Raw genomic sequence first — 27738 nt, 5'->3', positions numbered from 1 at the left:
TCAGGCGTCCTCGTCACATAGGATACCCAGCAAAACCGCATCAGACGGCAAGCAGTCTTAGAACTACCCCAAAACTCAACCCAAGCCAACAATGCTGTGACTGATAAATGCAACTGTCCCCGGTTGCAGATGAGATACGATTATACCCACCCGCAAAACCCTCAAGCGCGAAGGTTGGCTCGATAGCACTCCATGATACGGTCGCCTTGTTCGAACTGCAAAATCGCCCTTCCCTCTTATCTCCTTAAGTCGATGCTAGCACGTGAGCCATCGAAACTGGGCCGCACCGACGCGCTCGAGCTTCGTCGTCTCCTGGCCCGTATCTCGGACGGATCTGAAGGGCGCAGACCGCTGGACTTGGCGAAAAGATTCAGAATGTCCGTCATGGACACCACGCCCGTCAAGCGGCCTGACAGGTGTGCCCCAGGCAGACCACTTGGTATCACGGTGGTTGTGAAGGTTTGGTTGGCAAGCGGGGATTGCGGAGCCGGTGCGTTGGTTGGCGGGGGAATGATAACAGTTGCGGATGGAGGGGAGCTGCCTACTGCAACTGTTGATGAAGAGGGCGAAGGTCCGACCGGGTGGCTCGGCTGGAGGAGGGGAGTTGCTGGGGCGCTTGGCGATGGGGACGCAGACTCGACCACCCACATGCGGTGGGACTTCGTTGCTACGAGTTTCGCGACTGTGTGTCCAAGGGTCGAGTAGGGGTTGACGTGGAAGACTGGGAACGAGTCGCGGCCGTGTTCCATTCCCCGCTCTGAAAGGATGACGCTGATAAAGTTCATGCACGAGTTCTTGAGGAGAGGCAAGCTGGCTGCAGTTGTCAAATGCCTCACATCGGCGGTTGAGATATTGCCCACAACGTTCAGTCCCTGGTCAACAACTGCCACAGATGTGAGCCCCTCATTGTGCATTAACAGTAACGCATCGGTTAGAGGGCGATCAAGGCTGCAGTACGCATGTTAGCAAAAGGAGCATACGACCCATATTCAACCCTCGGTTCTGCTCACTTGATGGCAATGATCTGATGCGTGCCAATCTGGAGATCCCGGAGAAGGCATCCGTATAGTCTTTCAATGGCGGGGAAGTTGACCGCTTCGTTCCAAAAGAACTCGACGAGGCGCAGCTGACTGAGAACCCCGATCACTTCCCCGGCCTGGTTAACGATCAGAGCTCGATGAATCCCACTCCCGAGCGCCTCCATAGCCTTGTCGAGTGTCACCTCAGCAGGGAGAGTTGCTAACTCTTCCTTCCGGAGAAGCGGCTGGATCTCCCGCAGTGGAATATCCTCTTGAGCTTGAGCCTTTTTCGAGATCTCCTCATACAGAGAGACGCGTTCTTCATCTGGCCTCGGCACTATACCAGGGGGCATTAAAACGGACACGACTGCTAGCAGGTAGGCATTTAAGTCGCTGTAGTCGAAGGTGGAAATTGCTGTTTTGGAAGATGGCGACTCGCGCACAAGAACAACATTCATCGGGTTGTTCTTAAGTAGAAGCTATCCGTACGGCTTGTCAGCTACTAAAGAGGAATCGGGCAAGGGTTCGATTAAGCGCACCATAGTAGCTTCTTGGACACTCGAGTCCAGATCGGCCCACCTGACATCCTCGGGCACTGCGAGCTCTCCCACAGCCACATCTCTCCAGTCTCTGCCTGCGTATCGGGGGTTTGGGTGTCTGCTGGAGGGCGGGTGGTTCATCAGCTCCTGAAGTGCCTGCTGTGTAAAGGACGGGTGTCGGTGGTTGCGAGGGGACGCCGGAGGGAATCTCTGGTTCTCGATGAAGCTTTGCCGGTGCGTAGCAATATGGCTAGGTTTGTGGGCACTGGATTGGGAATTGCTCCTCTCTATGGGTGATGCGGCCGCCGCACCAAGCGAGCTGCTTGAGCTGCTCGCCGCGTTCCCCGTCACGCCCCGCGCGGCGGAGTCGGCTGTGTCCATGGCGGACAGCTTTTGTAGAGTGTGTCCTAACTGGATTCTCTACCCTGTTCCGGCGTTGATGGTTGCTCGTGATTCTGCTCAGTTTCCAACAATCAATGTTCCGGAGGAGGTGGGTGGCGGGTAATAATAAGGGAGGAAGTGCTTGGACAGAGCAGTGACGGAGCTCAGCGGAGCGGGGTTGCACCCGACAGCTGAGAGGTGTCTGCCCAGGTGCAGATATTCGGTCGGGAGAAGAAGCCTAACGATCGATGGGACGACCCAACATTAAGGTAAAACGGCTTCTGAAGCCGTTCACGACGGAGGATTTGTGCGAATACGCCTGCAATATTGCCAGCAGTTTAGCACAGGACCTTTGCAACACCGTGGTCGACGGCATCCGACCCAGATCCAGCAGTTCGGAGCAAGCTCCAGCCGACCATTGATCAGCCGGCAGGAGCCCCACTCACTCACTCTTCTTATCAGATGCGCTGGGGATCCCACTTCTTATCGCTCCCTTCCCACGGATATACAACTCTGTACGAAGCCCTCCGTATAATAAGACGCCCCTGAGGTAAGCAACTCTCAAGCTGGCCCACGGAATGGTGACGGTGACAGTGAGGGAAGCAATTCGTGTTGGGTTCACTCGTGAAGTCTCAGTCAGCGTAAGGTACGATGACCTTCTCTGTTCTGGGGCTGGCAGGAGGTATAGGATCCCTCCTTCCGACCAAAGCTCCCGGCGAAGAGATCTGCGGTCGGGAAACCAGGATCCACAGTGCAACTCCCAGGTCCTGAATTCAGATGAACTATGAACCATCATCTGGTGGAAGCTCCGACATTCGAAAAATACCTATACGTGTATGTCTGGTGCGAGAAGAGCCATGCATGTCGTGTCCAGCAATGTAGAGCGTGGGGCGGCAACGCCCTGTCCAAAAAAAAACAGGAACAGATTTACACAGCCAGACGTAGATCTGCCCCCCTTTTTATGGCCATAGCGCGAGCGGCACCCATCGTGTCCGTGCGAGAAGAGAGCTGCCCCTCCCCCACCCAGCATTTACACCAATCAGATTCAGGGGTTGCCCTTTTTTCGCTCCCCCTCCAAACCTTCCTGTCTGCAGCCCATTCCCTGTCCTCAACACGCTGGCACCACGATTATTTTTCCTTTGCGACTGTCGGCGACCGACGCGTTATCTGGCGTAAAACTCTCCGCGCGGCAGACTTCAGCACTTGCGAACGTGTTCTATTGGATCAGCGCTCGGACCGCTCATTTTGGCGCTGCCCGAAGTTGACTCCCCCGCCTGGCTTGGTCTCGGATAGCAAGGGCGCTGAGAGACAGTTTCCGAAGGCCGCGACAGCTTGAGAGCCCGCTTCGATCGACGCTTACTACTCGCCGGGGTGCCGTGACTCTCAATTCTCTTATACGTATCCCGGATTCCCGTTCGAGCATAACGCCTGGTCAAGATGTCGGTCCTGCCGGCTGAGGTCAACGCCCAGCTGGCTCAGCTGCTCCATCAGCTCCAGTCCCCCGATAACAATATCCGATCCCAAGCTGAAGATGTCCTCCAAAACCAGTGGACCAGTCAGCGGCCTGAGTGGCTCTTGATGGGCCTGGCCGAACAAATCGCGAACTCGACAGACGCATCCGTATGTCGCTCAGCTTTCCCCCGCTCTGATCTTGTCTTGCTGCTGACCTTTGCCCACTAGTTGCGCTCCTTTGCGGCTGTGATTTTTCGCCGGATAGCGTCCAAGACCCGAAAGGTCGGCAGCTCGGAGAATGTCGACATGTTTGTGTCTCTCGACAAGGAACACGGCATCCTCATCCGCAGAAAGCTGTTGGAAACGCTGGTTACTGAAAGCGACAAAACCGTAAGGAACAAGATCAGCGATGCTGTCGCTGAGCTCGCCAGACAATATTACGACAACAGTGGGTTGCCAACTGTGTTCCCGGGAGCATCTGCAATCAGGCATTAACATATTCTCAGGTGACTCGTGGCCAGAGCTGCTTCAAATTTTGTTCACCCTCAGCCAGGCGCCGGATGCTGGCAAGCGAGAGACCGCTTTCCGTGTGTTCACAACGACACCAGGTATCATCGAGAAACAACATGAGGATGCCGTGGCCCAGGCATTCGCGCAGGCCTTCAAGGATGATTCAGTCGCGGTATGAAATGCTTCTTGGGAGTTGTGATGGCAGGGGTCGCTGACTCTACTGGAAGGTTCGTCTCGCTGCCATGGAAGCCTTTGCGGCTTTCTTCCGCAGTCTGAGCAAGAAGAATCAGAGCAAGTACCACGTCCTCCTCCCAGAGGTGCTCAACATCCTCCCCCCCATCAAGGACTCTCAAGACTCGGATGACCTCAGCAAGGCTCTTGTTGCGCTTATCGATCTCGCCGAGGGAGCGCCGCGGATGTTCAAGCAAGTTTTCAATGTCCTCGTCCAGTTCTGCATATCGGTGATCCAAGACAAGGAGCTCAGCGACCTCTGCCGGCAGAACGCGTTGGAGCTCATGGCCACATTCGCCGACTATGCGCCATCGATGTGCAAAAAGGATCCTAATTACACCCCAGACATGATTACTCAATGCCTCAGCCTGATGACGGACTTGGGCGAAGACGACGATGATGCAGCCGAGTGGCTCGCAGCCGACGACCTTGATGACCCGGAGAGTGACCAAAACCATGTTGCCGGTGAGCACTGCATGGATCGCCTGGCCAACAAACTAGGCGGTATGGTCATCTTGCAACCAACCTTCAACTGGCTGCCGCGTATGCTGTCCTCTCCTGCTTGGAGGGATCGGCACGCCGCTCTCATGGCGATATCCGCCATTTCCGAGGGCTGCCGAGACCAGATGATCGGTGAACTGAAGCAGGTCCTCGAATTGGTTGTTCCTGCTCTTAAGGACCCCCACCCCCGTGTCCGGTGGGCCGGTTGCAATGCGCTGGGCCAGATGAGCACAGATTTCGCGCCGACAATGCAAAGGGAGTATTACGACACCGTCCTCTCAGCCATCATTCCGGCTCTCGATTCACCGGAAGCCAGGGTCAAGTCTCACGCGGCCGCCGCTCTGGTCAACTTCTGCGAGGAGGCCGAAAAGAGCGTCCTTGAACCCTATCTTGACGGGCTGCTGAGTGCGCTCTACCAGCTTCTCCAGAACGAGAAGCGATATGTCCAAGAGCAAGCCCTATCTACGATTGCTACGATTGCCGATGCGGCGGAGCAAGCGTTTTCGAAGTACTACGATACTTTGATGCCCCTTCTTGTGAGCGTTCTCGGGCGCGAGAACGACAAGGAATACCGGCTACTCCGAGCAAAGGCAATGGAATGTGCGACGCTGATTGCGCTGGCTGTCGGGGCTCAGCGTCTTGGCGGAGATGCCGCGATGCTCGTCCAGCTGCTGGCGAGTATCCAAGATAGCGTCCAGGATCCGGATGACCCACAAGCTAACTACTTGATGCATTGCTGGGGCCGAATGTGCCGCGTCATGGGCAAGGCTTTCCTTCCTTACCTACCAAAAGTCATGCCGCCTCTGCTTGAGCTCGCGAGCGCGAAAGCCGACATTCAACTCCTCGATGACGACGAGCAGATCGAAAGGTTCCAGCAAGAGGACGGCTGGGAGCTGGTACCACTCCGTGGCAAGACGATCGGCATCAAGACCAGCTCGATGGACGACAAGCACATGGCGATCGAGCTTCTCGTCGTCTACGCACAGGTGCTTGAAGAGGATTTCGCTCCGCACGCGGACGAGATCATGGACAAGATTGCTCTGCCCGGCCTAGCGTTCTTTTTCCATGATCCCGTCCGGTTCGTGTCCGCCAAGCTTGTCCCGCAGCTTCTTAGCTGTGTCAAGAAGGCATATGGACCTCAGTCTGAGCAACTAGCAAGTCTGTGGAACAAGACTGTCGACAAACTGCTGGAGGTGCTCACTGCAGAACCCGCTGTGGACACTCTCGCGGAGATGTACCAATGCTTCTACGAGTCGGTCGAGGTCATCGCTAGGCCCTGCCTTACCGACGCGCACCTAGCCCGATTCATCGAGGGGGTCAACTCGACGCTAGAGGACTACAAAGACCGTGTTACACAGCGGGAGGATGAACGGCGGGGCGTGGCTGCGGAAGACGCCGAAGACGAACAAGAAGAGCTGCTCATGGCTATTGAGGACGACCAGACGTTACTCTCCGACATGAACAAGGCATTCCACTGCGTCTTCAAGTACCACGGAGTCAACTTCCTTCGCCATTGGGAACACCTGCTCCCGACTTACCAAGGGTTCCTCAAGTCTGACGATCCCACGCAACGGCAGTGGGGATTGTGCATCATGGATGATGTCCTGGAGTACTGTGGCCCTCAGAGCAGTCAGTATGCCAACTATATTACGCAGCCATTGCTGCAGGGCTGCCAAGATGCGTCGCCCGCCATTCGTCAAGCGGCCTCCTACGGCATCGGCGTAGCGGCTCGCCACGGCGGTGAAGCTTGGTCGGCGTTTTTGGGAGGAGCCGTCCCGTTCCTCTTTGAGGTCATGCGGGTTCCTGATGCGCGCAACGAGGACAACGTGTACGCGACGGAAAACGCATGCGCAGCCATTGCGAAAATCCTTCATTTCAATGCTGCCGCCGTCGCCCAGCCTGACCAGATCGTTGCGGAATGGATCAACACGCTCCCGATCACCAACGATGAGGAGGCGGCGCCGTACGCATATCTATACCTGGCAGAACTCATTACAAAGTGAGTCTCGGAGTGTCTTATTGAATTGCATCCGGACAAAGCTGACACGTGCGCAGGCAACACCCGGCGGTCATGTCGCAGGCCCCGCGGATATTCGTCTTTGTTGCGCAAGCTCTCGAGGCAGAAGCCCTGAGCGGTCAGACTGCTGCGCGCGTCGTGGCAGCCACCAAGATGCTCGTGGAAGGTACCAGCACGGACGTCTCGCCGTTGTTGCAGCAATTCTCTCCGGAGGCACAGAACATCGTCCGAGCGCACTTTTCGTAGGACCGCTGCGTCGGCGAAAGGTATGTGCGCAGGCTTGAGCCTCGGTTGGTGGATGTTAGGATATGGAAAGCCGCCCAGCAGATGAAGTTGCAGGCATACTTGGAGACGGTGGGCCACGGCGACAATCAGCGGTCACTGGTTGGGAGGCGGGGGATACAGCAACTGAGAGCAGCGTGATACCAAAAACATTCTTGTTGCCTCCTCGGGGTAACAGCCCAGGCGGGGCGGCACATTCGGATGGGACGATTGCTTCTACCCATTTTGCAGTCTAAAAGAGCGAGAATAGTCCGAAAATCATATCATGACAAAGCAAAAAGGTCAATCAACAATCTAAAGAGACCAAGCTCAGCCATTGAGTTCGTTCCCACGCCACACTCGCTTTGCCCAATGGGAACCGAGAGCAGCTGACTGCCGAGGTCGGCACCGAGTTCTGGAATTAGACGCGGGGCGTGTGCACAATTCTTCCGCAAGGTATGAGTGTCCACCCCTACTAACAATCGGAGCAGAGATCCACGATAGTAACCTGCCCGGATCTGTTAAGAGACGTTGAACCTTCCTGATGGATTCCTGCCTGACGGGAGGCGGTTCCAGTTTGCCAACGGCGCCGCTGTTGCCCCGCTCCTGATGACAGGGTTCCAATGACAGGGTCGTGGAGATCTACACTTACGTCAAATCTCCCATACCTGAATTGCTCGGAATTCTAGAGAGCAGGGGATGCCATTTGTGCTACCCGCTTTAAAGTTCAGACCTGCGGCCTCCCGCCAGCATTGGTACCACACAATATCATTGTCGAATTGATAGGCAGCATCTGGTGTCTCTGTGCTCCCAAGCGTGGCCGGCCACGACGATCTTGTGCTCTTCGACTTCCGCCTGCCCGTGAAACCGCCACACTTCCTTGTCTTATCCGCACCTCGACAGCACAGCACAGCTAGCACCTGCAAAGAACAGGAACTCGGTGAGATTGGCCATTCTGCGCGTTTTGTCCGCTAGCATCCTGCAATGCAATGTCCCTGCCCAGTTTCATCCTTATGTCGTCCAACTGCAGTTGCTCGCACACGGCCAACGCCCCCTCCCCGTTTCTGTCGCGCAGCAACTGCTCCGGGGCCAATCAGGGGACTAACTGTGAGAAACAGATAGTCAGGCACACGCTCAAGGCGGGCGCGCGCAATTCAGACTCTCGCCGCCCCTCGGGATGAAAACTTGAGTTTCGGCGGGCCCAGGTTAACAATCCAACAATCCTGGCACCCCCGTATTTGTCCAGCGAGACCAGAACAGTCCGTTGCCCCCTGCCAGTCTGATAAACTTGCCTATGCGCACTCCAGGGACGGAAGGTGCAGAGCATCGTGCCGATTCGCCCTCGGCACCATGGCGACTGTCCTTCCTCCTCGTTGTTGAACACTAGCACTGTTATTGGCTTGGTCGAGCGTTCCCCTCTGGAACGAAGACAGCTAATGACCCGCGAAGATGAACAACGACTACCACACTTCCCCTCCCTCCGCGAACGAGGTCCGCCGGCGGCTGGCGATGCTGCAAAGCACCCAGCAGGTCCAGGACCAGGTCCCCGGCATGCTCAACACGACGGGCCTAGGGGAGTATGGTCATGCGAATCCCTTGTCGGCCACCCCGGAGGGCCTCTCGCTGGCCGAGGGCGACCCACTGGACGACATGGTCGGCCAGGATAACCCCGAGCTCCGGCGGCGGCGGAGCATCTCGCACCCTTTCTCCGAGCCGATCATGCCGCCGCAGAGCGACGACCCGAGCATGTCGATGATGGGGTTCAGCAGCTCCGGCAACGCGTTCGACCCGTTCTCGTTCGGGAACCTCGGTGCTCCCCACAACACCATGGCGGGTCTTGGTGGGTTCGCGAGCACTGCTGGCCTGCCGAGCAGCTCGGTGCCCTTTTCCCAGCCGGGACTTGTAGCAATGCCTGGCCAGGGAGAATTCGGCACGTTGGTGCCGGACTCGATGGACATGGCAGCCTTCTCCAACCTAGGCCTCGGCCCGGTGACATCGTGTTCTGCCACGGGGGGCCTATGGAGATGCCCAGACCTGCCGGCAACGTATCCGCCCGCTAATCTCGATGTTGTCAGCACGGACTTCGCCATGGATACGGATATGGGCGATGACAGCCCCTTCTCCGGCTTCGGACTTGGCCCCAGCGGTGGCATCATGGGACAGCGCGAGGGCTTCGACAACACGCCCGTGCCGCAAGAACCCCCCTTGAGCCTGCGGCCGACCCCCGATATGAGCCAGTTTCAAACAGCCGTATCCACCCCCGGGACGCAGGCGCGGTCAGGACCGGCGTCCATCCACTCGCCAGCCGCATCCGGCATAGCTCGAGCGGTGTCCCGCTCGAGCGCGGGTCGGTCCAGCAGCCATGCAGGGACCCCAGGCTCGTTGGCGCCGTCCGCAGCCAGCCAGGGCCCGCGGAAGGCCAAGAAGGACATCTACGCGCCCAGCGGGTTCCCTATGCTCCAGGTCTTAGCAAACGTGGTGAATCGGAAGAACCCGCAGGTCGAGATCGGGGCCGTCGACCTGTCGTGCGCTTTCGTGGTGTGCGACCTGACCATGAACGACTGCCCCATCGTCTACGTGTCGGACAACTTCCAGAACCTGACGGGCTACAACCTGCACGAGATTGAGGGCCAGAACTGCCGCTTCTTGCAGAGCCCAGATGGTAAAGTCGAAGCAGGGTCGAAGCGCGAGTTCGTCGACAATGATGCTGTTTTCAAGATGAGGAAGGCCATTCAGGAAGGCAAGGAGATCCAGCAAAGCATCATCAACTACCGCAAGGGCGGGAAGCCGTTCCTGAATCTGCTGACCATGATCCCGATCCCCTGGGAGGACAGCAACGGCGAGATGAAATATTGCGTCGGGTTCCAGATGGATTTGGTCGAGTGCCCCGACGCCATCTCCGGCCAGGAATCGGGCGGGAGCATGCAAGTCAACTACCTGCACAGCAAGATCGATCGGTACATTGTCGACCCGCCCAGCTCGACGCATTTCGATCCCGAGAGCGGCCAAACGCTCAGCGTCGAGGAGGTCACGCAGCTCCTCGAGCAGCACAACCCCGGCGGCCAGGCCTCGGAATGGCACAGGCAGTCGTGGGACAAGATGCTCCTCGAGAACGCCGACGACGTTATCCACGTCCTCTCGCTGAAGGGCCTCTTCCTCTACCTCTCCCCGGCCTGCAAACGCATCCTCGAATGGGACACGGCCGAGCTGGTGGGCGCCTCGCTCTCGTCCGTCTGCCACCCGTCCGACATCGTGTCCGTCACGCGCGAGCTCAAGGAAGCCCGGCAGGACTCGAGCATTGACGTCGCCTTCCGCATCCGCCGCAAGCACTCGGGCTTCACCTGGTTCGAGAGCCACGGCGCGCTACACTACGACCAGTCCAAGGGCAGAAAGTACATTGTCCTGGTCGGGCGCAAACGGCCGGTCCTGTCCATCCGCCGCAGCGTGGTCGAGGCCCACTCGGGCGGCATTGGCGCCGGCGAGGCCGAGATCTGGAGCAAGATGTCGCCCTCGGGCCTGTTCCTCTTCGTCTCTTCGTCCGCGCATAGGCTGCTGGACCTGAAGCCGCGGGATCTGGAGGGCACGAGCATGCAGGAGCTGCTGAAGAATAAGGAGTCCCTCGACGAGTTTGGGCGGACGATCGAAAAGGCGCGGAGGGGCCAAGTGGTCGGGTTCAAGCACGAGATCCTGCACAGGAGGGGCCAGATGGTGCCGGCGTATACCTTCTTCTACCCCGGGGACGCGGCCGGGGACGGCCAGCAGCGGTGCAGTTTCTTGATTGCGCAGATCAAGGTGGCCAAGGCCGCGACCCGGCCGATCGCGGGGTCGAGCAAGGTCGGCGGTGGGAGCTCGCTGGCAGTGGTGGTTCCCTTTGAGGACATCAGCATGGGCCGGGTCGGGTCCCAGGCGGCCGCTTCGGCAAGGGTGGAAGAACTCAAGGAGTCGGAGGATGACGAGGTCTTCGCGGAGCTGAGCACGACGAGAGTCGGCTCTTGGCAGTATGAGCTGAGGCAGATGGAGAAGGTCAACCGGCTGCTCGCCGAGGAGCTCAACCAGCTGACGGCGAACAAGAAGAAGCGGAAGCGGAGAAATGGTGTCGCCGGCGGATCGGTCCGTTCTAAAGCGGTGCGTGACTGCGCCAACTGTCATAGGCGTGACACGCCCGAGTGGAGGAGGGGTCCGAGCGGGAAGCGGGATCTGTGTAATTCGTGCGGCCTGAGGTGGGCGAAGCAGGTATGTTCCCACCATCCTTCCGCTACTAGCACTTGCTGCTAGTAACAAGACATGATGATGCAACTGCTAACAGAAAGCAGCAGCAGCAACAGCAGCAGCAGCAGCAGACGGGCAAGGTGTCGCCGCGATCCCGCGCTGGAAGCGGGGATGCTCAAGCCAGCAAACGCTCGAGCATCAGCTCCGCCAGCACCAAGTCGCCTGCCGAGTCTTCTCCCTTGCGACGTGAGGTCTCGGCCGACGCGGTCAGTGTTGGGTCGAGCGGCATGGAGAGGGGAAGCCTTGGTGACGCAGCCGGCAGCGCCATGGAGATGAGCTCCATCCGCGAGGAGTAGGAGAGAGATGCGGGAAATCACCGCGCAGCAGCTCCCCATCATCCTCACGAAAAGAACTCGACAAACCCGTCAGCACCTCAGTGTCTTAGGTCCCCGACCGCGCCTAAACGCCCTTTCGATTGTCCCTACGAAATCTGGCTCGCCCGAGCTTTCGATTGTGGAGATCGCATACCTGCTCAAGCACTCACTCCCATCCTAGGAGCTTACTCAAACCACTGGTGGTTCACCAACCACAAGCTCGTTGGCTTGCGTTCGATGCTGGCTGGCTCAGCATGAATTCACTCACTTCTGCTTTACTTCGCTGTGCTCCGCTGCTTGCCTGTCGTTTAATCTGTTAGTTGGTTGGGCTGGTATCGGCATTTAAAAAAGGGAACTTGGTGGGAGGTTATCTGCTGGTGTTTTTTGGGGTTTGGTGATGGCTGGCTGTTTTGGCGCCACGCTCCATCGTTTCTGCGCTGATGGACTTTGACGAGTTGGCTCTCTTAGATAAAGTGCCTTGTAATTATCTCCCCTGCTTCCTCTCCGGTCAGGTCACGATGTGGCCCCGGGCTTGTTTTATGACATCCATGGATGGCATCATCATATCTATATCATTCGGTTGGCCGGCCAAGGGTATTACTGGTACCGTTATTGTACATGGATGGGTAGATCGGGCCCGCGAGCTGCTGGGCGATTGGACTCGACAGGTCATGTTCAGGGTCAGACCGTGTGGGCTGTCAGGGGTTTAGTGTGTAGTGTTTAGTACTTGAAAGAGGAATTGGTTTTGTACTACGGCTATGTATACGCAGTACGTGACGAGTGACTAGAGTCGGATGACGACGAGACGACGAGTGGTTTGGACTGCTGAGTGTAGGTAAGTGGTTGTTGACCCTGTCTCCGTTGGGTTCTGTTGGTCCTCGGATGTCACCGGCGAGAAGTTTCTTGTCGGCTGGCCTGCTCTCATACCTCGTGAGTGTCGTCGTATCTTTCAGACGCATAAGTTCAATTCGACGCTGACTCATCTCATCTTGTGTCCGGGACTCCAGATTTCTGCTCTCTCTCTTGTTTTTGCTGTACATAAGGTACGAGTAATCACCTTCCAGGCGGCAGACCTCCATGGGACCCCAAGGACAACCCACGACCTACAACTCTCCACGCACACGGCCTTACTGATGTTAATGGGCGCGCAACGACGCAAAACGCGTTACGCATAGCATTCGGTGAACCAACGCCTCTCTCGAGTCTTGACCGCTTAGTAGTTAGGTAGTCTAGGAAGGCGCGGCCACATGAAACGTGCAGAGCCCGGGGACGGAGATGGTGTTCCCATTCCCGCGCGCCACGGGAGCCGTCTACACTAAGCCTCAAACGCATGACGGGGCCTCGAGACTGTTGGACAGGGCTTCGAGGCTTCGGCATCAGGCGGAGATGCTTGGTAGCGTTGAATGCGGAATCAGATGAGGCCAGATACGTAGGAGACTGCGTAAGATAGTGTAAGCCATTTCGGGTGCCGTACACACAAACACACACACAAGCTTTGGCTAACGAGCGGTGTTATGAGCGATTCCACCCCTTTCCCTTCCTGATTGGGTACCGATGACGATGATCCGATCAGAATGGGCCATCTCATCATGGAGCATTGGCAGTGACTGGGGGCCATCTCGAAAAGGAAAACCCACGCCAGGCAGCAGAATTCTTCTGAGCTTAAATCCTACCTCATCTTGCAACCCCACGTACATACATAGCGTACGGCTATGGCATCCCGGTCTGTGACGCGAGAGACTTACTCGGGCCATGTTACCCTGTGGCTGCCGGTAGAAGCGGCTGTCATGGGCTGGGTTCTCATTCTCATCGATGAGCGGGTTGAGTGCTACTGTTAAGTACCTACATGTGTACGGTCTATGTATCTTTACTCTCACACTGAGCACTTACACAGCGCGGTAGTTCCTGATTTAGCACAGGCGGGACTGTTTGTGAACCCATCTAAAAAGCCACTCACCCTCATGTAAAACCAACCCCCTGTGGGCGACAGCACGCCGACAGCATGCATGAGATATGGTATGTACCCTAACTCCAGATACAGTCAGCCACAAACAAAAACACGGGAACAGAAGATGAGGCTTGCCATCGAGAGCGCGAGAGCGGACGGACCCGTTCCCCTAAGAGTAGGCCAAGCGGGAGGACGTTGGGACCGGCCAATCCCCGGGTCTCGAAAGTTGTTGCCTGTTCCTGGGCTCCATCAACGACCACTCTGGCAATTGCCGCACAATACTGGTAATTACATACATGTACATACACAACACAGTACATACCAGCGCCGTGTGGACCCCAGATCTGGCCGCGGACTCGGGAGCCGGGCCCGTTCCGTTTACTCCGTACTTCATTGCCATCACCTTCTCTCCGGTTGGGTATTGTTGAGACTGAGGCCAGCCTCAAACGCCGTGAAACCATCGATGGCTCGAGGCGCTACTCGGTCTCGGATGGCTGACCACGAGGTAAGTATGTATTCTACAGGTACATGTATGTATGTACAGCACAAGAGGCTGGGTTATGAGGCTGCTGTGCATACTCTGTACGCTATGATTATGTCTTGCTAACGGGTTTCCTCTGGAGTGAAAGAAGCCCTTTGCAAGCAGCATTGCCCTGGCCCTGGTTGAGCAGTTTCTTTCCGGCCCGATGACCATCTCCAGATGCCCCTTCGCTGTGACGTCGAGAAGCAAACATCGACGCAAACAAGAAGCAGGGGACTTGTTCGTCTGGAAGGATTCGCCAACATCAGACCGACGGGCCCACCAAAGACACCAAAGACACGACCCTGCCCTTGCCCTCCCGCTGGTTCGGACGGTTCGGACCCCGTCATGCGCAACACAGAGGGCCGGTTCCGCCGTTGGCCTTCTCTCACCGCTACCGTACACGTGTAAGGCACAGTACTCCGTACATATGTATGTACAAGGACAAGGTAGCAAGGGACATGGCCCGAACGGCTCAGAACGCCGGATCTACGAGATCAACAAAGATCGGATCAGTCTCGCAAGTCGCGGCTTGGCGATGGATTCAGAAACCCCATCGTCATGACTCGTGATCAGAATTAGTATTCACGCTCTGGTAGAGCCCTCCCTGGCTTCTTGTCCTGTCCACAGATACTTCCAGAAGCAAAAGAAAAACACCACTAATCTCCCCTGTCCCTGACTCCCTGGACGGTTCACGGACAGTGTCCGAATGCTCAGCACCAAGGAGTCTGCGGTCAACGTTGTGAGGGGAAGGGGTAAGGTAGGTAGTGGCCGCAGAACAGACAAGTCGGTCAGCAAGACTCGTTCCCCACAGCATCATGGAGAACCTCCCAATCCAACACCGCCGTCTACCCACAGCAGACTCACTCCTTCCTACAGAGACAGGGCGAGGCCCAAGCACCAAGAGCCGAGGAGAAAGGCAGATTCCTGACCGGTATGTGAGAGCGGTTTGATGAGCAGCATTACACTGCATTGCATGTCACTGCCACGCTGACTGACTTCGCGCGCACACACACGCACACACACATACATACATGCGTATATACATCTTTGGCGTCCCATATCCGGAAAGGGGAGGAAGGCAGGGTTACTCTGCCCTTATTTTAGGCTACCATATTCTCTCGTTGAAGACGAGCGGCTACCGAAACACTACGGGTGGTGATGGTGGTGTGCGTGTGTGTTTCCCTTCTGCCGTGATGAACGCTGCGGGTGAGATGCCGGGCGTGATAGGCTACTGCATATACACTCGGTTCAGTACTGGGATGCTGCCGTCACTCTGCATGCCACTACGACTGCTCTCTCTGCCTGTGAGCTCGGCGTCCGGCATGGTGATGGAGTGTCGGTGCTACACTTGCACTGCGCGCAGTACTGTGCAATATGTGTACATGTACAATACACATACATCCACGACCGTCCGGAGCCCCCGAGGCTTTAGGCAGCGGCACTCTCTGGCCAAGACGGTCCCGGGCGTATGTATGTCCTAGCCAGTGCGGGTTCCGGATGTACAGACGTTCACGTATCTCTCCTTCTGGTTGCTCGCAGCCTGGGCCTTCGTCCCAATTCCATCCCGTCCCCATCTCACACGGTTCGGCGACGTGGTGCGTGCCGTAGTGTACCTAGATGCTCGAGTGATGAAGAGGGAAGGTGGTTTGGCGGACAAGCATCCGTGGGCAAGTGAAGAGTCTGTTGCCGTTTGGGGGCAGAAGAACCGTTGGAAGACCAGCCACGATGACAACAGTCCAGTGGTACGCACACTACATAGTCGTCAGATCGTCCCGAGTGTTTGCTCTCAGGCGGGCAGTGCGTAAGATAGCTCTAGGTATGAAGCACACGGTGTTCGGCTTAGCGCTGTCAGCGTCGTAGCCCTTCCCCGGCTACTACAGTATGTATTGTACAAGTACAATACTCCGGCATTTGTCATTAGCCTCGCCGTGTCAACTAACCGGACCTCCAGATGCTGAACACAAAAAAAAGGAAAGAAAGATGTCGGTTTCTTTCTGCTTCCGCCATCAAAGTCGGAGGCTGTAGGCAGCTCTCCCCCTGCCGATGAGTCGCGCCTCTGTAACGTTGGCTTCGGTGTCCAACAACAGTGGTCATCAGCAAGACCCACCCCGAAGCCGGGCCGAAGACTGACACCCAGCCAGGCCCGGAAGCCAGGGCTGAAACAGTACGGAATTTCCGCCCCGTGTACTGGATAGGGAGTAGTGTAGGGGTTGTTAGTGTTCTTGGTGCGCAAAACGATACCTGTGGTGTTCCAAGACAGCGCGAAGTGATCCGAACTTGATATCGGATCGGATTAGGGGCCTGTCTGATCACTGGTGCCTGGTCATTTCCCCTTTTTGGGATCACATACATGCAGTTCCGGATTGGGGAGTGAAACCTACTAGTTCGGAGGTCAGCGCTGAAGTTGGCCAAACCGGCGGCAGTACGGATATGTTGATACACTGAAAGAAGTTATTCGACCAGATGAACTCATTAGATTAGTTGTGGCGGTTGATCATGTCTGTCGATGACCCCTAAAGTCGGGGGGGAGAAAACAAAAATGAGCTTTTGGGAATACCCTCCACGCTGAGATGTGCCAACCGATACCGAAACACCAGAGATCGCTAAATGATACCGTGTCCTCCCATACTCGTACAAAAAGCCAGTGCCAGCAATACTGAGCCATCACTGAATGTGGTATCGACTTATATCCTTTTGTGGGTAAACCAAGAAAGAGCTCCCAAACGCCATCCAATTAGCCAAGTCCAAGTCAACCGCCCACATTACGGACTCCTCTCATGGATCCAAAGCTCTTCTGATCTTGTCGACATTGTCCGCTGCAGTAAGGACGCTGGTGCTGGACCGGGGCTCGTATGCAGCGTAGCATACTCAGTCAGAGGCGAGACAACACACGCAGGTATTGTTTGCACCGTCGGAGTCATCGGCGGACTTGTCGTTGCGGTCATTGGGTCGGTCGACCAGCGATGAATCGGGCTTTCCACCGACGTCCCAGGCTCATCCGTGAGCATCGTGTTTCGCCGTCCTTGATACCACCACTGGTTCTCGAAGCCGTTATCGACCGTCATCATAGCTGCCGACAGCGCCCCAAGCTCCCTTGTCCTCCCAGTCTCCGCGTCGCGCGTCCGTGCTACTGGGGCTGGTTCCGGAGAGAAGGTGGAGACCATATCTGGATTTGTGGCGTACATGGTCGAGTTTCGATCCGCTGGATCAGACCTGACCGGCAAACCCTCCTCGTCGTCGTCCTTTGGGAATGTGTCCGGGTCGTACCCTACGGGCAGTGACCACATCGACCACGGTTGCCCTCCCTCCCCAAGACGGAATTGTGACGGCGGAGCGGGCAGGGGTTTCCGCCTGATCTCCATCGTGGCCCGGTTGGCTTCCTGAGGAATGCTCACGTCCCACGGATTCTCCCCGATTGGGGGCGGCGCTGAGCGTCCACGTTCGTGGGACCCCCGTGTATCGGCCCGGGTTGGCCGTTCAGGTTCTCGAATTATGGGTACCTGAAGGTGACCTGGTTGCAGTTGCGGTTGTGGTGGTGGTTGTGGCTGCTGATGGGCCGGGTAGTACTCCTGCATCTGATGGTGCCGGTTAGGATTGTCGAAGAACTGCCGACGACGTTCACGCAATCTCGATTGCCTCTGGTCGAAATCATGAATAGCAGCGAGGTAGTTGGTGTTGGCTGCCGGCACCTGACGTGGGAATGCAGGTGACCTTTCGCGTGGTCCGCGAGACCTGTAAGTGACTTGGTGGCTCTTTGGTGATTGTTCTTTCTTGCCCCATGAGACTCTGAACTCCAAGTGGACATATATTTCTGGTCCCCATCGCTCATTCTTTCGTGACTGTGGTGGCGTTTGTTCCATCTTGGGCTTCGTCCTCATCTGGCGCGCTCCCAGGAGCCAAAAGAGCTGAAGGATCCAACCGAGCTGGCCGATGTAAGAGCCTCACTGGCCCCTGGACAATAACACAAACTTGTTGAGAACTCCAGCTGAATCGTAGTTCAAAGGAGAGACACAGCTCAGTGGTACTGATACTCGCTGAGCAGAACTGCCGTCTCAAGTCAACAAATCCTCGGAGAATCTGACCCTATCCGGTTGTTCTTCGATGAGGCGCATTGGGCGACATCGATGTTTAAGGGCCCCCAGACGAGTGGTACAGGGGTCGGGTTGAAAGGTGGGGTGACGGGAGTGACAGGAAAAGGAACGACCGGGGCTGTCGCTGCGGTGGGGGCACTGCCTCAGCGCGGGATCCATTCTGGTTTGTTGGAAAAGCGGCAGCCTGGTGATTTCGGGCATCGCACCCTGTTGGACATGGTGTGGCTAACGTCCTGCCAAGCTCGCTCAAAAGGTAAATTGCGTGAGGGGCAAAAGTCCCAGCAGACCCAGGCTCAGGCGAGTTCTGATGGTCGTCTTGAGATGCGGCCAACCCAACAGAACTACACGACGGGTCGTGTGCACCCGACTTGTGCTGCCGCGTGATACCGTCGTGCGCGCTTCAATGTTTCGCTTCTCTGACAATGCGAGGACTGCGGCTGCATCCGAAACGGTAAGCTCGGGTTCCCAATATCTACCTACCTAGATTAGGTACCTGAGCAGCCACCTTTCTCCGATGGCACGGGTGGTGGAGGAAGCAAATCCACCAAGGCAGTGCTTCCAGAAATGCGATGGATGTCAATTGTCAACAACCAAGCACCGAACAAAAACAAATGACCTTAGCCATGAAAGGATGCACTACAGACGAGATGTCAAGCAAACCACCACCAAGGTAAGCTTACCTTCAGCTCTAGGTGCTTTTTTGCTCTAAGGGGTGCAGGGTGCATTTGCGAAACGTATGTACTTGCAAAACGAAACAATTCGCAAACACAGAACGGCATGTTCTGTTCTGACCGCTGCAGAGTTCAGCGGTGACCTCCTATCTAAGAAAAAGCCAGACGCCCAGAGTCTTGACCCACGCCACTTTTCATTCCCTGTAGCCATTCTTGTGGCATGGCATTTGTGGAAGAGGAGGGTCAAGAGTGATTGTGTTGTGTTTTTTCATGTCAGTCAAGAACCAACATGTGCAGTGGTCAAAGTCCCTGAACCCTTGTCAGTAGTGGGGACCTTCGGTAATGTCTGTCATTGGTTAATCCTGGAAGGGATGGTAGCGAACAAGGCAAGTGGGGCTGCATCTGGCCCTGCGGGTACCTTCAGGCTTCGATTGACCTTCTTTACGGGATACTCCGTCGGTGCGCTTCCACGTACAGTATCAGGCTATGAGCGAGGAACGATAAGCCTCGGAACTAACCCATACACTACGGCGTACTAGTACTCCCAACTGCTCGGAAACCTGGGCGGGCTTTGCTCCGAGACGCCTCGTAAAGATGGAGACCGAGCCGAGTACTGTGTAAGTGTTCCGTGTAGTACTGTAACTGCACAACGTGTAACTGGTATGGGGACTTTACTTCACCATGACCCTGAGTGTTGAGGTGACTTGTACTAAAGTGTACTTTTGCCAACGCGTTGCTTGACTTTATTATCGAGAAATCTAGAGTCGTTTCATTGGAAGATATATCAGGAATGGAATAGGGATATACCAGAGGGGAAAGAAACACTGTTAAAGATGAGCGCGCTAGGGGAAGCAAAATGGAGGTATGGAAGGAGGTATTCGACTATGCGTCAGTATGAAAAAAATGAAGGAAGGGAGGGAAACGGAAAGCGAAGAAGCAATGCAAGAATGATGTAAGGGTATAAGATGAAAGAATGAGTCTAGAAATCATGTCGTGGAAAACGTTGATCCATTCCCACTCGGATGGAAGTAAGGATCATTGTGTTTCTAGGCTTCCGTTTGATCTCTTCTAGCATTATATTACCCGCAAACACCCTGCTTTAGTTACGATGTAAGATGTACCATGTGAGGATTAGCCTTCCCAAAACCTGAGTCTCTTCACTACATGTTCCTCTTGTCTTACTACCCGTACAATTACACTGCCAGACTGATTCTCTACGAACACCCCAAAATCCACTCGACCCTCTGTGAAACAGGCTCCGCGATGCACAAGCAAGCATTACTACTCACAATGATTCAACATCCTCCCAAAGTTCTATAACTTCTGCTTTATGAAGGACAGCTTTGAAATCTAATACCTCCGGCGAGAGGTTTTCTAAGCTCCTTAGCAATAGCCGTGTTTTCAATCGAAAGATATTAACTACCGAAGGATGTGCTACAGAAAATCAAAATCAGGCATTGGGGAAGGAAAATGAAGTTGCGGGAGAGTCCAATAGCTACAGTGCGAAAATGAGTCTGAAATTCGAATTTATACCAGACAATTCGAACACCACCACTCAAATCTCTTCACTATCAAGTCATCGACCAGTAGAGACGCAGTTTGTCAACTATATTTTGGTCACTCCTGTGGCGGCGTCTTGTAACCGAATCGGGCCCAAAACAAACAATTTCTGTTCGAGGATCGCATTCAGTTACTTCGGACTTCCCGAATCCTATGGGGTTCGCGAAGGATGAGAAATGGGGCCAACCGACCTATGTGGGTCGTGAGATCGTAATACCCAAGCCACGCTTAAGGCGGCGGATCATCTGTTCAAAGTTGCCTAAATCATTGGTCTATGTACGGAGTCCGAGAAAACGATCTAGGAGGTACCTTATATTCTTGGCCGTTCCATTGTTTCCTTGAATCCCTCCACCTGATGGAGAACAACAACAACACAATCCTAGGAAGGATCTTAATACATCAGACCATGTACAATTCCACATGCATGAAGGAGATGGGTCTTTCGAGCCGAAATGCCGAAGACAAACCAATTGTCCGCGTAGATAGCGATAATGCCTTAGTCCACATAACGTTATCATAAGGGCGTTGATGTGGCACTTACCTTCTTCAACGAACGCGTCGCGGGAATATGAATAGCCTGACCTTGCTGTTACCATCTGGTGTCACTCTAGTAGGCCAGCCAGTTCATCACGCGCCTCATCTAGGTACCTCGTATAGTATTCTCTTGGCCAAACTGCCTGTGTACATCACAATTCTTACACAACTTGATTTCTAACAGTAAGGCGATAAGTGAGACAAGCATCCAAAGACATTCGACATTCTGACTACCATACTCTCTCATCATAACGCAAATCACTCAGATGTGAGGTTTCATTGTGCCTCAACATCTCCCCTCCCCGCATTGGGCCCTTTCCCACCCCCTTCGCTAGCCTGCTCCCAGAACCTCGCCTCATTGTCTCTCCCCTTATACAGACCCCATAAATCAAACGGGTCAACCAGCGTCAGCCAAAACGACCTGCCATCCTTGTACCCAGGCCCTTGCACCTCCGTCACGCCATCGAGCGCGAGATACGTCTTGGAACTCTTGGGCAGGTACCGCCGCGGATGGCGCACGTTCAGCAGCAGGTGGTTGACCAGCATCAGGCTGGACTCGAACACCCAGAAGAACCACTCGTATCGGATCGCCGGGCTCAGCGAATTCGGATCGATGCCGTGCGGCGACCAGAAGTCGTGCTGCGCGATGCTCCAGTACTCTGCCACGCGGAACACGGTTCGGACCGTCAGCAGCGCCGTCGACGCATACAGCGTGTATAGCGCCGAGAGGAGGTTTTGGTTCCGTAGCCCTCCGCGCAGGCACCGGCGGTGGAAGGTCGCGGCCAGCAGCAGGAAGAGGGCGATCACGCCGAGCTGGATGAGCAGCGCGGCTTTGAGCAGGGCGCGACCCGTTGCTTGCTGCGAGGCGCTCAGGGATTGATTGACGCTGTAGGCCACGCCGTTTCCGTTGAGGACTTCAATGATGAATGAAACAAAGGCAAAGGTTGTAAGGACACGCCCCGGGTGGATGGGTAAATGGTATGGGGCGTAGTAGAGGATGCGCCCAAAGATGTGGTAGTTTCCTAGTTCGAGGAGAGGGCTGTGTGCAGAGATAACAAGTCGTGTTAGCGGGTGGGTGCCCTGTTTGGACCGCGGGGAAGGAGATGGATGGCGGTTGCGTACGGCGCTGCATAAATCAGGCAAATGCTGACGATGTACTTGATCAGGTCTTCGTAGTCGAATGCACCCATCTCGCGGATGATGAAGCCCACGGTGAAGAGAATGGCGCAGAAAACATAGAGTCCCGTTAGGCGCCAACTCTTGTAGCGACTGAGAGATGTCAGCTGGCTGCACGCGAGAGAAACCAACCAGGGTTGTATATCCCGCTTACACGCATTGGTAGGCGTGGTAGGAACCAGAAAGTGCAAACGCCAACGCGAAGAAGACCGGAGCGCCTTTGTTAGGGGCGTAGAAGTAGACGCTGCCGGGAACTGAGCTCATTGTCAGGCTTGTCAGCATGTTTCCGCAGACGATGGGAAGACTGGATGGGGCATACCATAATTTCCTGACACCATCTCGAAATCTAGTGGTGCAGGTCGTGTAAGTGGCGACGGTACTTAGCTTGATGGCTCAAGAGGACTGATAGTGTGATACCGTCCGCTGTAACTGCGCACCAGGTGCGTTGCCAGCGCTTTTATAAAGAAGTCCATCTCGAGACCAGCCCGGCCTTATATCATCATTCTCTTCCCAGCGTCTTGATCTCAGTCGTATTTCGCGATTAATATCCCTGGGTAACAATGGGTCAAGTCGCACTGAGCCGCAACCCGTCACAACCCCTGTCGTTCTGTGCAGCGGCTGGCCAATCGCATTGTTCCGCTCCTTTACGACGCACGACGAGCCCTGCGAGCTCGACTGGGCATCAACCAGGCTCACAAATAGTCAGCCAATCGAGCAAGTCTGCGGCTCGGTAATGGGTTCCATCTCCCAAGCTGTCAGCACTTTATTCCCTCGTCGATTTGGGGGGAGATAGGCTGAAAAGGCAGAATGGCAGATGGAATGTCGGATATCGTAGCCGGCAAAGCCTTCAAATGGCATTGCAATTCCACCTTGTCAAGAAGAATACTTCTCAGTCCGCTGCCATTGCGGCGGAACATATACTGTCCGGCTTATTTTCCTCACCATTCCGCTGACGGACGAAATGCTCTTGTTAGGTACTAGTAGTATGTACAATACCTACACGTAGTTAAACTTACAGTGCAAAGTGACCCACCCATTCATCAATTTTAGTAGGGACGGTAGCCATTGAAGGCACCCACTCCATTTCGATGTCGATAGCTCCAGCAACCTACAAAACCTCCACGGAAACAAACCTCGAAAATAACATCATTTCGATCAGGACAGAGCCAAGATGGCGCCGCCACAGAAATCAGATCAAGAGATTGCAGCCGAATTTACCTCGTACTACTTGCAGCGCGCCACAAAAGAGTTTGCCGAGGACCTCGACAAAGTGCGGGCTGCTGATGACTTCAAAAACGACGCCCTCCAGATCCTCGTGAGCGCGCTGCAGCAGGGAACAACTCTCTTTTCGCCCGAGGAGCAGAGGAGGATTGTCATGGCCGCGGATCGTCCAACGCCCAAGCCCTGAGGGAGCACATCACTCCAACATCTCAACATAAGCCCAACCTTTGCAGGTGCGAGAGGAGGCTCAGCGTATCACACTAAGTATCGCTCAACCGTGGGGCTTCATTCTTGCTCCGCGGATCCTTTGTTGAGGAGTAGCGAGTAGTCAAACCTGACACTCAATACACGCACCTCAGTCAACTGTTGGCAGGGGAAGGGAGCCATGCGGCCTGGGGATTATGGGATGAGTCATGTCAAAGGGGTAGTAGACCTATGCCTCGTCCAGGAAATAAATCATACACATCCAAGGGAAAAGGGGGCCTCTACTTGTATAAACAAAGCCATCGTCTAAATCTGGAGGACATTTTCGCCTAGGAAATGCAATGCGGTTCAGCCGTCAGCGATGGAGCAGATTGTGAGAAAACCTCTGATCAACGTTAAACGAACAGTGCCATAATCCGGCGGAGTGGAGCAGTGGCGGAAAAGCACTCATGGCTCATTGATCCAATCAAAATTTGGTAATCATGTAATCAGACAGCTTGGCCGAGTGGTTAAGGCGACAGACTTGAATCCCCACGTTCAGCTATCTGTTGGGTTCGCCCTCACAAGTTCGAATCTTGTAGCTGTCGGTTGGCTTTTTGATCTTTTGAACTTCCTAACCCTATGAATTCTTCATTTTGCTCTGTATCCTACAACATACCAGCACCAGATATGACTAAAGTGAGAGCTCTTTCATCCAAGTGCATCACCAACTACCTTATGTCATGGCGGCCGCGGCCTACCGCTCGTGCCTTGGAGCGGAATGGCGTATCAAGTACCAAATGAAGAATGAAGGTTCGTGGGAAGCCTTCGTCCGCTCCACGCAAGCACAGAAGTACAAGGCAACGTGAAGATCATCCACGCTGCTAGGTGTGAACTCTTCGCTGAGGCTCTCTGTAAATACTCCTCGCTCGCTCGTACATGTAAACTTCAACTACCATGGTGGCGCATGAGGTCGAGTTCGGTGACGACACTGTGTACGTCGTTACATATGGCATCCCTCATCGGCGTTTGGACGACGGTGAGTCATCTTTGGATGCATGAAGGGCACGGAGATAAACACATTTGGGGCCACTACTGGCTATAGGTTGCTGATCGTTAACTACCTACCTAGGTACCTACATCCTCCCTTAATCTATCAGCAAGGAGGTCCTATACGGAGAAAAGACGGCGCAGAGAAGGAACTACCAGGGTTCAACAACGGTTGACAAGTCACTTAGGACATAGGGGCTCAGGTCATTACCGAGGCAGCTAAGAGAGGAATATTGCCGGCCCCTTTTGCCTCGAAACACTACACGAGGTCCGTCCCTAAGCAAATCGAATGTGGTGAAGGCGCCTATGGGTTGCCTTTACCAGTGAGCGTTTCGGCCTACTTAACTTATATCTTTTGACACGATGCCCTCGTGTAATCATCATCTTAGTTCAAAGCGGGAACTATGAAAGGCGGCCCGTATGAGGCAGACCTATGAGTTCGAGAAGGCCCCTGGCATATTCGGGGACAGGGACAAGGTCAAAGGCCGCGTTTCCATTTTTCTCGTTAATAGTATCCCTACTATGCTGTTCCCAATTGCTGTTGCGCTTAAGCAGGCAGATACAGCCTTTAGCTCCTTGTCTACCGGGAGGGCCCGCCCCTGTATGACGACCTGGACCCCATCAACTCTCATGCTCATGACGCCCAACGGATTATTTGAATAAGAGTGTCACGAGCGTTGAGTGCTGTGGAATGTGGATGGGCGGGGGCGGATACGGGGCGCATCCCTAACCGCAACGGAGGGCCTTTGCAGTTCCTCCTCAACGTCATGGCCAGGACAGGACATGATCTGGGGTGGTATTGCATTCTACTTTGTGAAGATCAGCTACGGCTAGGTGACTGCCCAGCCCTCCGCTCTCATATCAAGGCCTTCACGAGACGCCACATCTTCAGATAAGAGTGCTGTCGGCTCAACTAGCAAGAGCCAGCTCAGCCGACAATGCTACAAAAATGATCCAGCATAGCCTTCCGTTCCCTCCAACCCCGAGACCCCACAGCCGTGCCCATGGAAGATTAGGTAGGTAGGTAGGTAGGTAGCTAGGTATGTCACTACAGCCGCCTATGTACGACGAAATCCCAGGATATCCGTGCTCCGATGCTCCTGCCCAGATCCATCCACCCGCCCAGCCGAACAAGGAACAAGCGCAACAATGGGTATGAAGACAGGTAGTGATACAAGCAACATGCCGAAAAACCAGATACAACTTCCGCCATCAGTAATAGTTGTTCAGCTCCGGGCCGGCCCCTCCACCGGGACGTCCCGACTGCTGATGCTGTGTCCAGCCACCGTGCTGTTGAGGGCCACCGTAGTACCCGGGATTCCCAGGGTTTGACGGGCCCGTGGGGATGTTCTGGTTCTGGAACACCCTCTGTTGCGGTTCATCCTCGTACATTTGGGCGAATCCACCTTGGCTATCACGCCCGCCCACATCGTCCAGCGACTTGTAGTGATGGCCTCCGCCACCATGGCCGCCCCGGGCCCCACGACCCTTAGGCGCGCCACTGCGTTGGCCCCTAAACCCCCGATTCGCGCCGCCACCGCTGCGGAAGCCGCCTCTGCCACCTCCCCCGCGACCACCACCACCTCCTCCGCCGCCGCCGGCGAAATTGTGGAACTGCCTCTGCTGCTGCTGCGCTCCGCCGCTCGGCCGCGCGCGGAAGTCGTCTGACGAATTGGTGTGCTTGCGCTTGTTGAGCGCCGCCTTGCCATTGCCATGGAATGACGACTGGGCCGAGTCCTCGCCCTCGATGCGGAGCAGGATCTTCTCGGCGACCGTCGTCTCGAACCGGAGGGCCATGTCCGGCGGCACCGGCTGCCAGTGTTCGATCTTACCTGCGTCGATATGGCGGGCGCCCTTGCGCAGCGCCAGCACGACCAGCGGGACTGGGTCGCCTGTGTGAACCTTTGCTGTCGTGGGTACGGGCTTCACGCGTACCGCCCAGATGGTGTTCTCGAAGCAGGCTGTGCCGGTCACCTCCCAGGTCATCTTGCTCCCCATGCCGCCGATCTTCTCCAAGATGCCGGGCGGGCATGGCCGGGGACAGATCATGATGTTGTTGGCATGAAACTTGATGTCTCCCTCGGGGAGGTTCTGCGGAATCTGTGCCAAGGTGAGCAACCGCTGTGTATCAGCGTTGTTGATCATGTATCCTGTGTAGAACACTGTCTTCTTGATGGCGAGGCGCTCGCCTCGGATGCCACGCCGTCGCTTGCACAGGGCGGCGTTATGGTCCTCGATGATTTGCTGCACTTCAGCCACCTCGACGATGGGATCCAGGTAGGTGGCCACGTCCGCCACTTCAATAACCTCGCCATTGATGGGCCCACGCGCAAGAGGGTCTCCTAACCCACTTAGTTTCCTGTTGTTGTAGTCTTGCAAGAAGTCACGAAAGCCCTTAACGTGCTTTATCCTGTCCTCATAGATGCGTATCTCTTCCGCAAGCCTGTATGTCTCCATCAGAGCCTGCAGGAACGTTTGCTTGAAGACCATGGTATTGGCAAAACGCTCATTGTTGGGGCCGACGGCCGGCTTTAAAGATATTAGGTCGAACTCGAGGCCCTTGCTGGTTACCATGCGCTTAATAAGTTCACCAAAGCCAGACTCGGACCGACCCGTGAGGAGCACGCAGAGCGCGTCCTTCTGCTTGTTGGTTAGGTGGATAAGCTCGACGATCTTTTCGTTCCACCAGCCCTCCCATGCTCGCGGCTCTTCTTTTACGAGGCCCTCGCCTGTGGCGGCGAGGATGCGGGAGTCATGCCACCAACCGCCGTTGACGAAGACATCAGGGTTCGCCAGCGTTCCTATTGTCGGCCCATTCCAGAGTTTCGGATTCGGAAGAGGTGTCTTGAAGACTGCGTCGTATGTGCGAAAAACGGGTCAGTAGCAGTGCATTGACACTGAATTTACAAAGAGAATTCCTTACGCGTGTTGTCGAAGTCATATACGTGGATCGCCTTGATCTTGTCCGCAGCCGGGAGCTGCTTGTCGAGGATAGACCACCTGCCAATGGCGGTCACTGTATAAGCACGGCTGGCACTGGCAGAGCCATTGTACGCTGCGTAGGCTGTTGACCCCATGGCGCGTCGTGCTAGGCCTGAGATGTGCGAGAACCAGGTGGCAAGAACCATGGAGAGTTCATCGCATGCCGAAGGTGAACAACTTCGCGATTCCCAGTGCTAGACGTGGGTGCGACACTAACAATTTCCAAGCGTGGCGGAAGTCGGTGGGGCACTCAGTGACGGAAAGCCAGAATCTCCTTTTTACTGTTAAAAGCTTGGTAAGTGCAT

General features: G+C 55.4%; 9 protein-coding genes and 1 non-coding gene across 10 annotated transcripts; 5 read left to right on the top strand and 5 right to left on the bottom strand.

Annotated features, from left to right (window-relative positions):
* Positions 1-34: 34 nt before the first annotated feature.
* B0T15DRAFT_201495 (uncharacterized protein) lies at positions 35-2084 on the bottom strand. The gene is made up of 3 exons (XM_062862582.1): positions 1559-2084; positions 1011-1498; positions 35-948 (listed from the first exon to the last, which is right to left on the bottom strand). The coding sequence occupies exons 1-3, from the start codon at positions 1937-1939 to the stop codon at positions 237-239; spliced, it is 1581 nt and encodes a 526-aa protein (XP_062721334.1). The 5' UTR covers positions 1940-2084; the 3' UTR covers positions 35-236.
* B0T15DRAFT_201488 (uncharacterized protein) lies at positions 2022-2866 on the bottom strand. The gene is made up of 2 exons (XM_062862581.1): positions 2390-2866; positions 2022-2258 (listed from the first exon to the last, which is right to left on the bottom strand). The coding sequence occupies exons 1-2, from the start codon at positions 2733-2735 to the stop codon at positions 2104-2106; spliced, it is 501 nt and encodes a 166-aa protein (XP_062721333.1). The 5' UTR covers positions 2736-2866; the 3' UTR covers positions 2022-2103.
* A 127-nt stretch (positions 2867-2993) lies between these two features.
* B0T15DRAFT_201377 (armadillo-type protein) lies at positions 2994-7015 on the top strand. The gene is made up of 5 exons (XM_062862578.1): positions 2994-3559; positions 3620-3839; positions 3898-4073; positions 4129-6632; positions 6689-7015. Exons 1-5 carry the CDS (start codon positions 3377-3379, stop codon positions 6894-6896), a joined length of 3291 nt encoding a protein of 1096 aa, XP_062721332.1. The 5' UTR covers positions 2994-3376; the 3' UTR covers positions 6897-7015.
* Positions 7016-8420: 1405 nt separating this feature from the next.
* B0T15DRAFT_485146 (PAS domain-containing protein) lies at positions 8421-11476 on the top strand (the record flags this gene model as incomplete). Its single annotated transcript, XM_062866277.1, has 2 exons — positions 8421-11144; positions 11225-11476. 2 exons carry the CDS (start codon positions 8421-8423, stop codon positions 11474-11476), a joined length of 2976 nt encoding a protein of 991 aa, XP_062721331.1.
* Positions 11477-13378: 1902 nt separating this feature from the next.
* Positions 13379-14762, top strand: B0T15DRAFT_201367 (uncharacterized protein). Its single transcript, XM_062862577.1, has 2 exons — positions 13379-13510; positions 14075-14762. The coding sequence occupies exons 1-2, from the start codon at positions 13508-13510 to the stop codon at positions 14525-14527; spliced, it is 456 nt and encodes a 151-aa protein (XP_062721330.1). The 5' UTR covers positions 13379-13507; the 3' UTR covers positions 14528-14762.
* Positions 14763-16412: 1650 nt separating this feature from the next.
* B0T15DRAFT_201333 (uncharacterized protein) lies at positions 16413-17966 on the bottom strand. Its single transcript, XM_062862576.1, has one exon. It carries the CDS (start codon positions 17841-17843, stop codon positions 16728-16730), a length of 1116 nt encoding a protein of 371 aa, XP_062721329.1. The 5' UTR covers positions 17844-17966; the 3' UTR covers positions 16413-16727.
* Positions 17967-20946: 2980 nt separating this feature from the next.
* B0T15DRAFT_532676 (uncharacterized protein) lies at positions 20947-22539 on the bottom strand. Its single transcript, XM_062869325.1, has 4 exons — positions 22317-22539; positions 22152-22251; positions 21944-22090; positions 20947-21860 (listed from the first exon to the last, which is right to left on the bottom strand). The coding sequence occupies exons 1-4, from the start codon at positions 22333-22335 to the stop codon at positions 21098-21100; spliced, it is 1029 nt and encodes a 342-aa protein (XP_062721328.1). The 5' UTR covers positions 22336-22539; the 3' UTR covers positions 20947-21097.
* Positions 22540-22760: 221 nt separating this feature from the next.
* On the top strand, positions 22761-23827 carry B0T15DRAFT_532675 (ribosome-assembly protein 3-domain-containing protein). The gene is made up of 2 exons (XM_062869324.1): positions 22761-22980; positions 23048-23827. Exon 2 carries the CDS (start codon positions 23169-23171, stop codon positions 23403-23405), a length of 237 nt encoding a protein of 78 aa, XP_062721327.1. The 5' UTR covers positions 22761-22980; positions 23048-23168; the 3' UTR covers positions 23406-23827.
* Positions 23828-23913: 86 nt separating this feature from the next.
* B0T15DRAFT_t144 lies at positions 23914-24009 on the top strand. Its single transcript has one exon. It is a non-coding gene; the product is annotated as a tRNA-Ser (tRNA).
* A 1654-nt stretch (positions 24010-25663) lies between these two features.
* Positions 25664-27528, bottom strand: B0T15DRAFT_397433 (uncharacterized protein; the record flags this gene model as incomplete). Its single annotated transcript, XM_062864898.1, has 2 exons — positions 25664-27303; positions 27375-27528. 2 exons carry the CDS (start codon positions 27526-27528, stop codon positions 25664-25666), a joined length of 1794 nt encoding a protein of 597 aa, XP_062721326.1.
* Between the last annotated feature and the right edge of the window lie 210 nt (positions 27529-27738).

The sequence above is a fragment of the Chaetomium strumarium genome (assembly GCF_033439665.1).
Source record: "Chaetomium strumarium strain CBS 333.67 chromosome Unknown B0T15scaffold_4, whole genome shotgun sequence".
NCBI lineage: Eukaryota > Fungi > Ascomycota > Sordariomycetes > Sordariales > Chaetomiaceae > Chaetomium > Chaetomium strumarium.
This window is presented reverse-complemented; position numbering and strand designations above follow the sequence as displayed.

Coding starts and splice junctions, on each gene's coding strand:
- B0T15DRAFT_201488 (XM_062862581.1), bottom strand. CDS start 2,735: ATGATGGTTCATAGTTCATCTGAATTCAGGACCTGGGAGTTGCACTGT. Junction 2,259..2,389: donor CAGCGCATCTGATAAGAAGA/GTGAGTGAGTGG, acceptor GCAATATTGCAG/GCGTATTCGCACAAATCCTC.
- B0T15DRAFT_532675 (XM_062869324.1), top strand. CDS start 23,169: ATGGCGCCGCCACAGAAATCAGATCAAGAGATTGCAGCCGAATTTACC.
- B0T15DRAFT_201333 (XM_062862576.1), bottom strand. CDS start 17,843: ATGAGGACGAAGCCCAAGATGGAACAAACGCCACCACAGTCACGAAAG.
- B0T15DRAFT_201495 (XM_062862582.1), bottom strand. CDS start 1,939: ATGGACACAGCCGACTCCGCCGCGCGGGGCGTGACGGGGAACGCGGCG. Junction 1,499..1,558: donor GTGTCCAAGAAGCTACTATG/GTGCGCTTAATC, acceptor CCGTACGGATAG/CTTCTACTTAAGAACAACCC. Junction 949..1,010: donor CATCAGATCATTGCCATCAA/GTGAGCAGAACC, acceptor TGCGTACTGCAG/CCTTGATCGCCCTCTAACCG.
- B0T15DRAFT_532676 (XM_062869325.1), bottom strand. Junction 22,091..22,151: donor TACCACGCCTACCAATGCGT/GTAAGCGGGATA, acceptor GACATCTCTCAG/TCGCTACAAGAGTTGGCGCC. Junction 21,861..21,943: donor TGCCTGATTTATGCAGCGCC/GTACGCAACCGC, acceptor CTCTGCACACAG/CCCTCTCCTCGAACTAGGAA.
- B0T15DRAFT_201377 (XM_062862578.1), top strand. CDS start 3,377: ATGTCGGTCCTGCCGGCTGAGGTCAACGCCCAGCTGGCTCAGCTGCTC. Junction 3,840..3,897: donor CAGACAATATTACGACAACA/GTGGGTTGCCAA, acceptor ACATATTCTCAG/GTGACTCGTGGCCAGAGCTG. Junction 6,633..6,688: donor CTGGCAGAACTCATTACAAA/GTGAGTCTCGGA, acceptor ACACGTGCGCAG/GCAACACCCGGCGGTCATGT.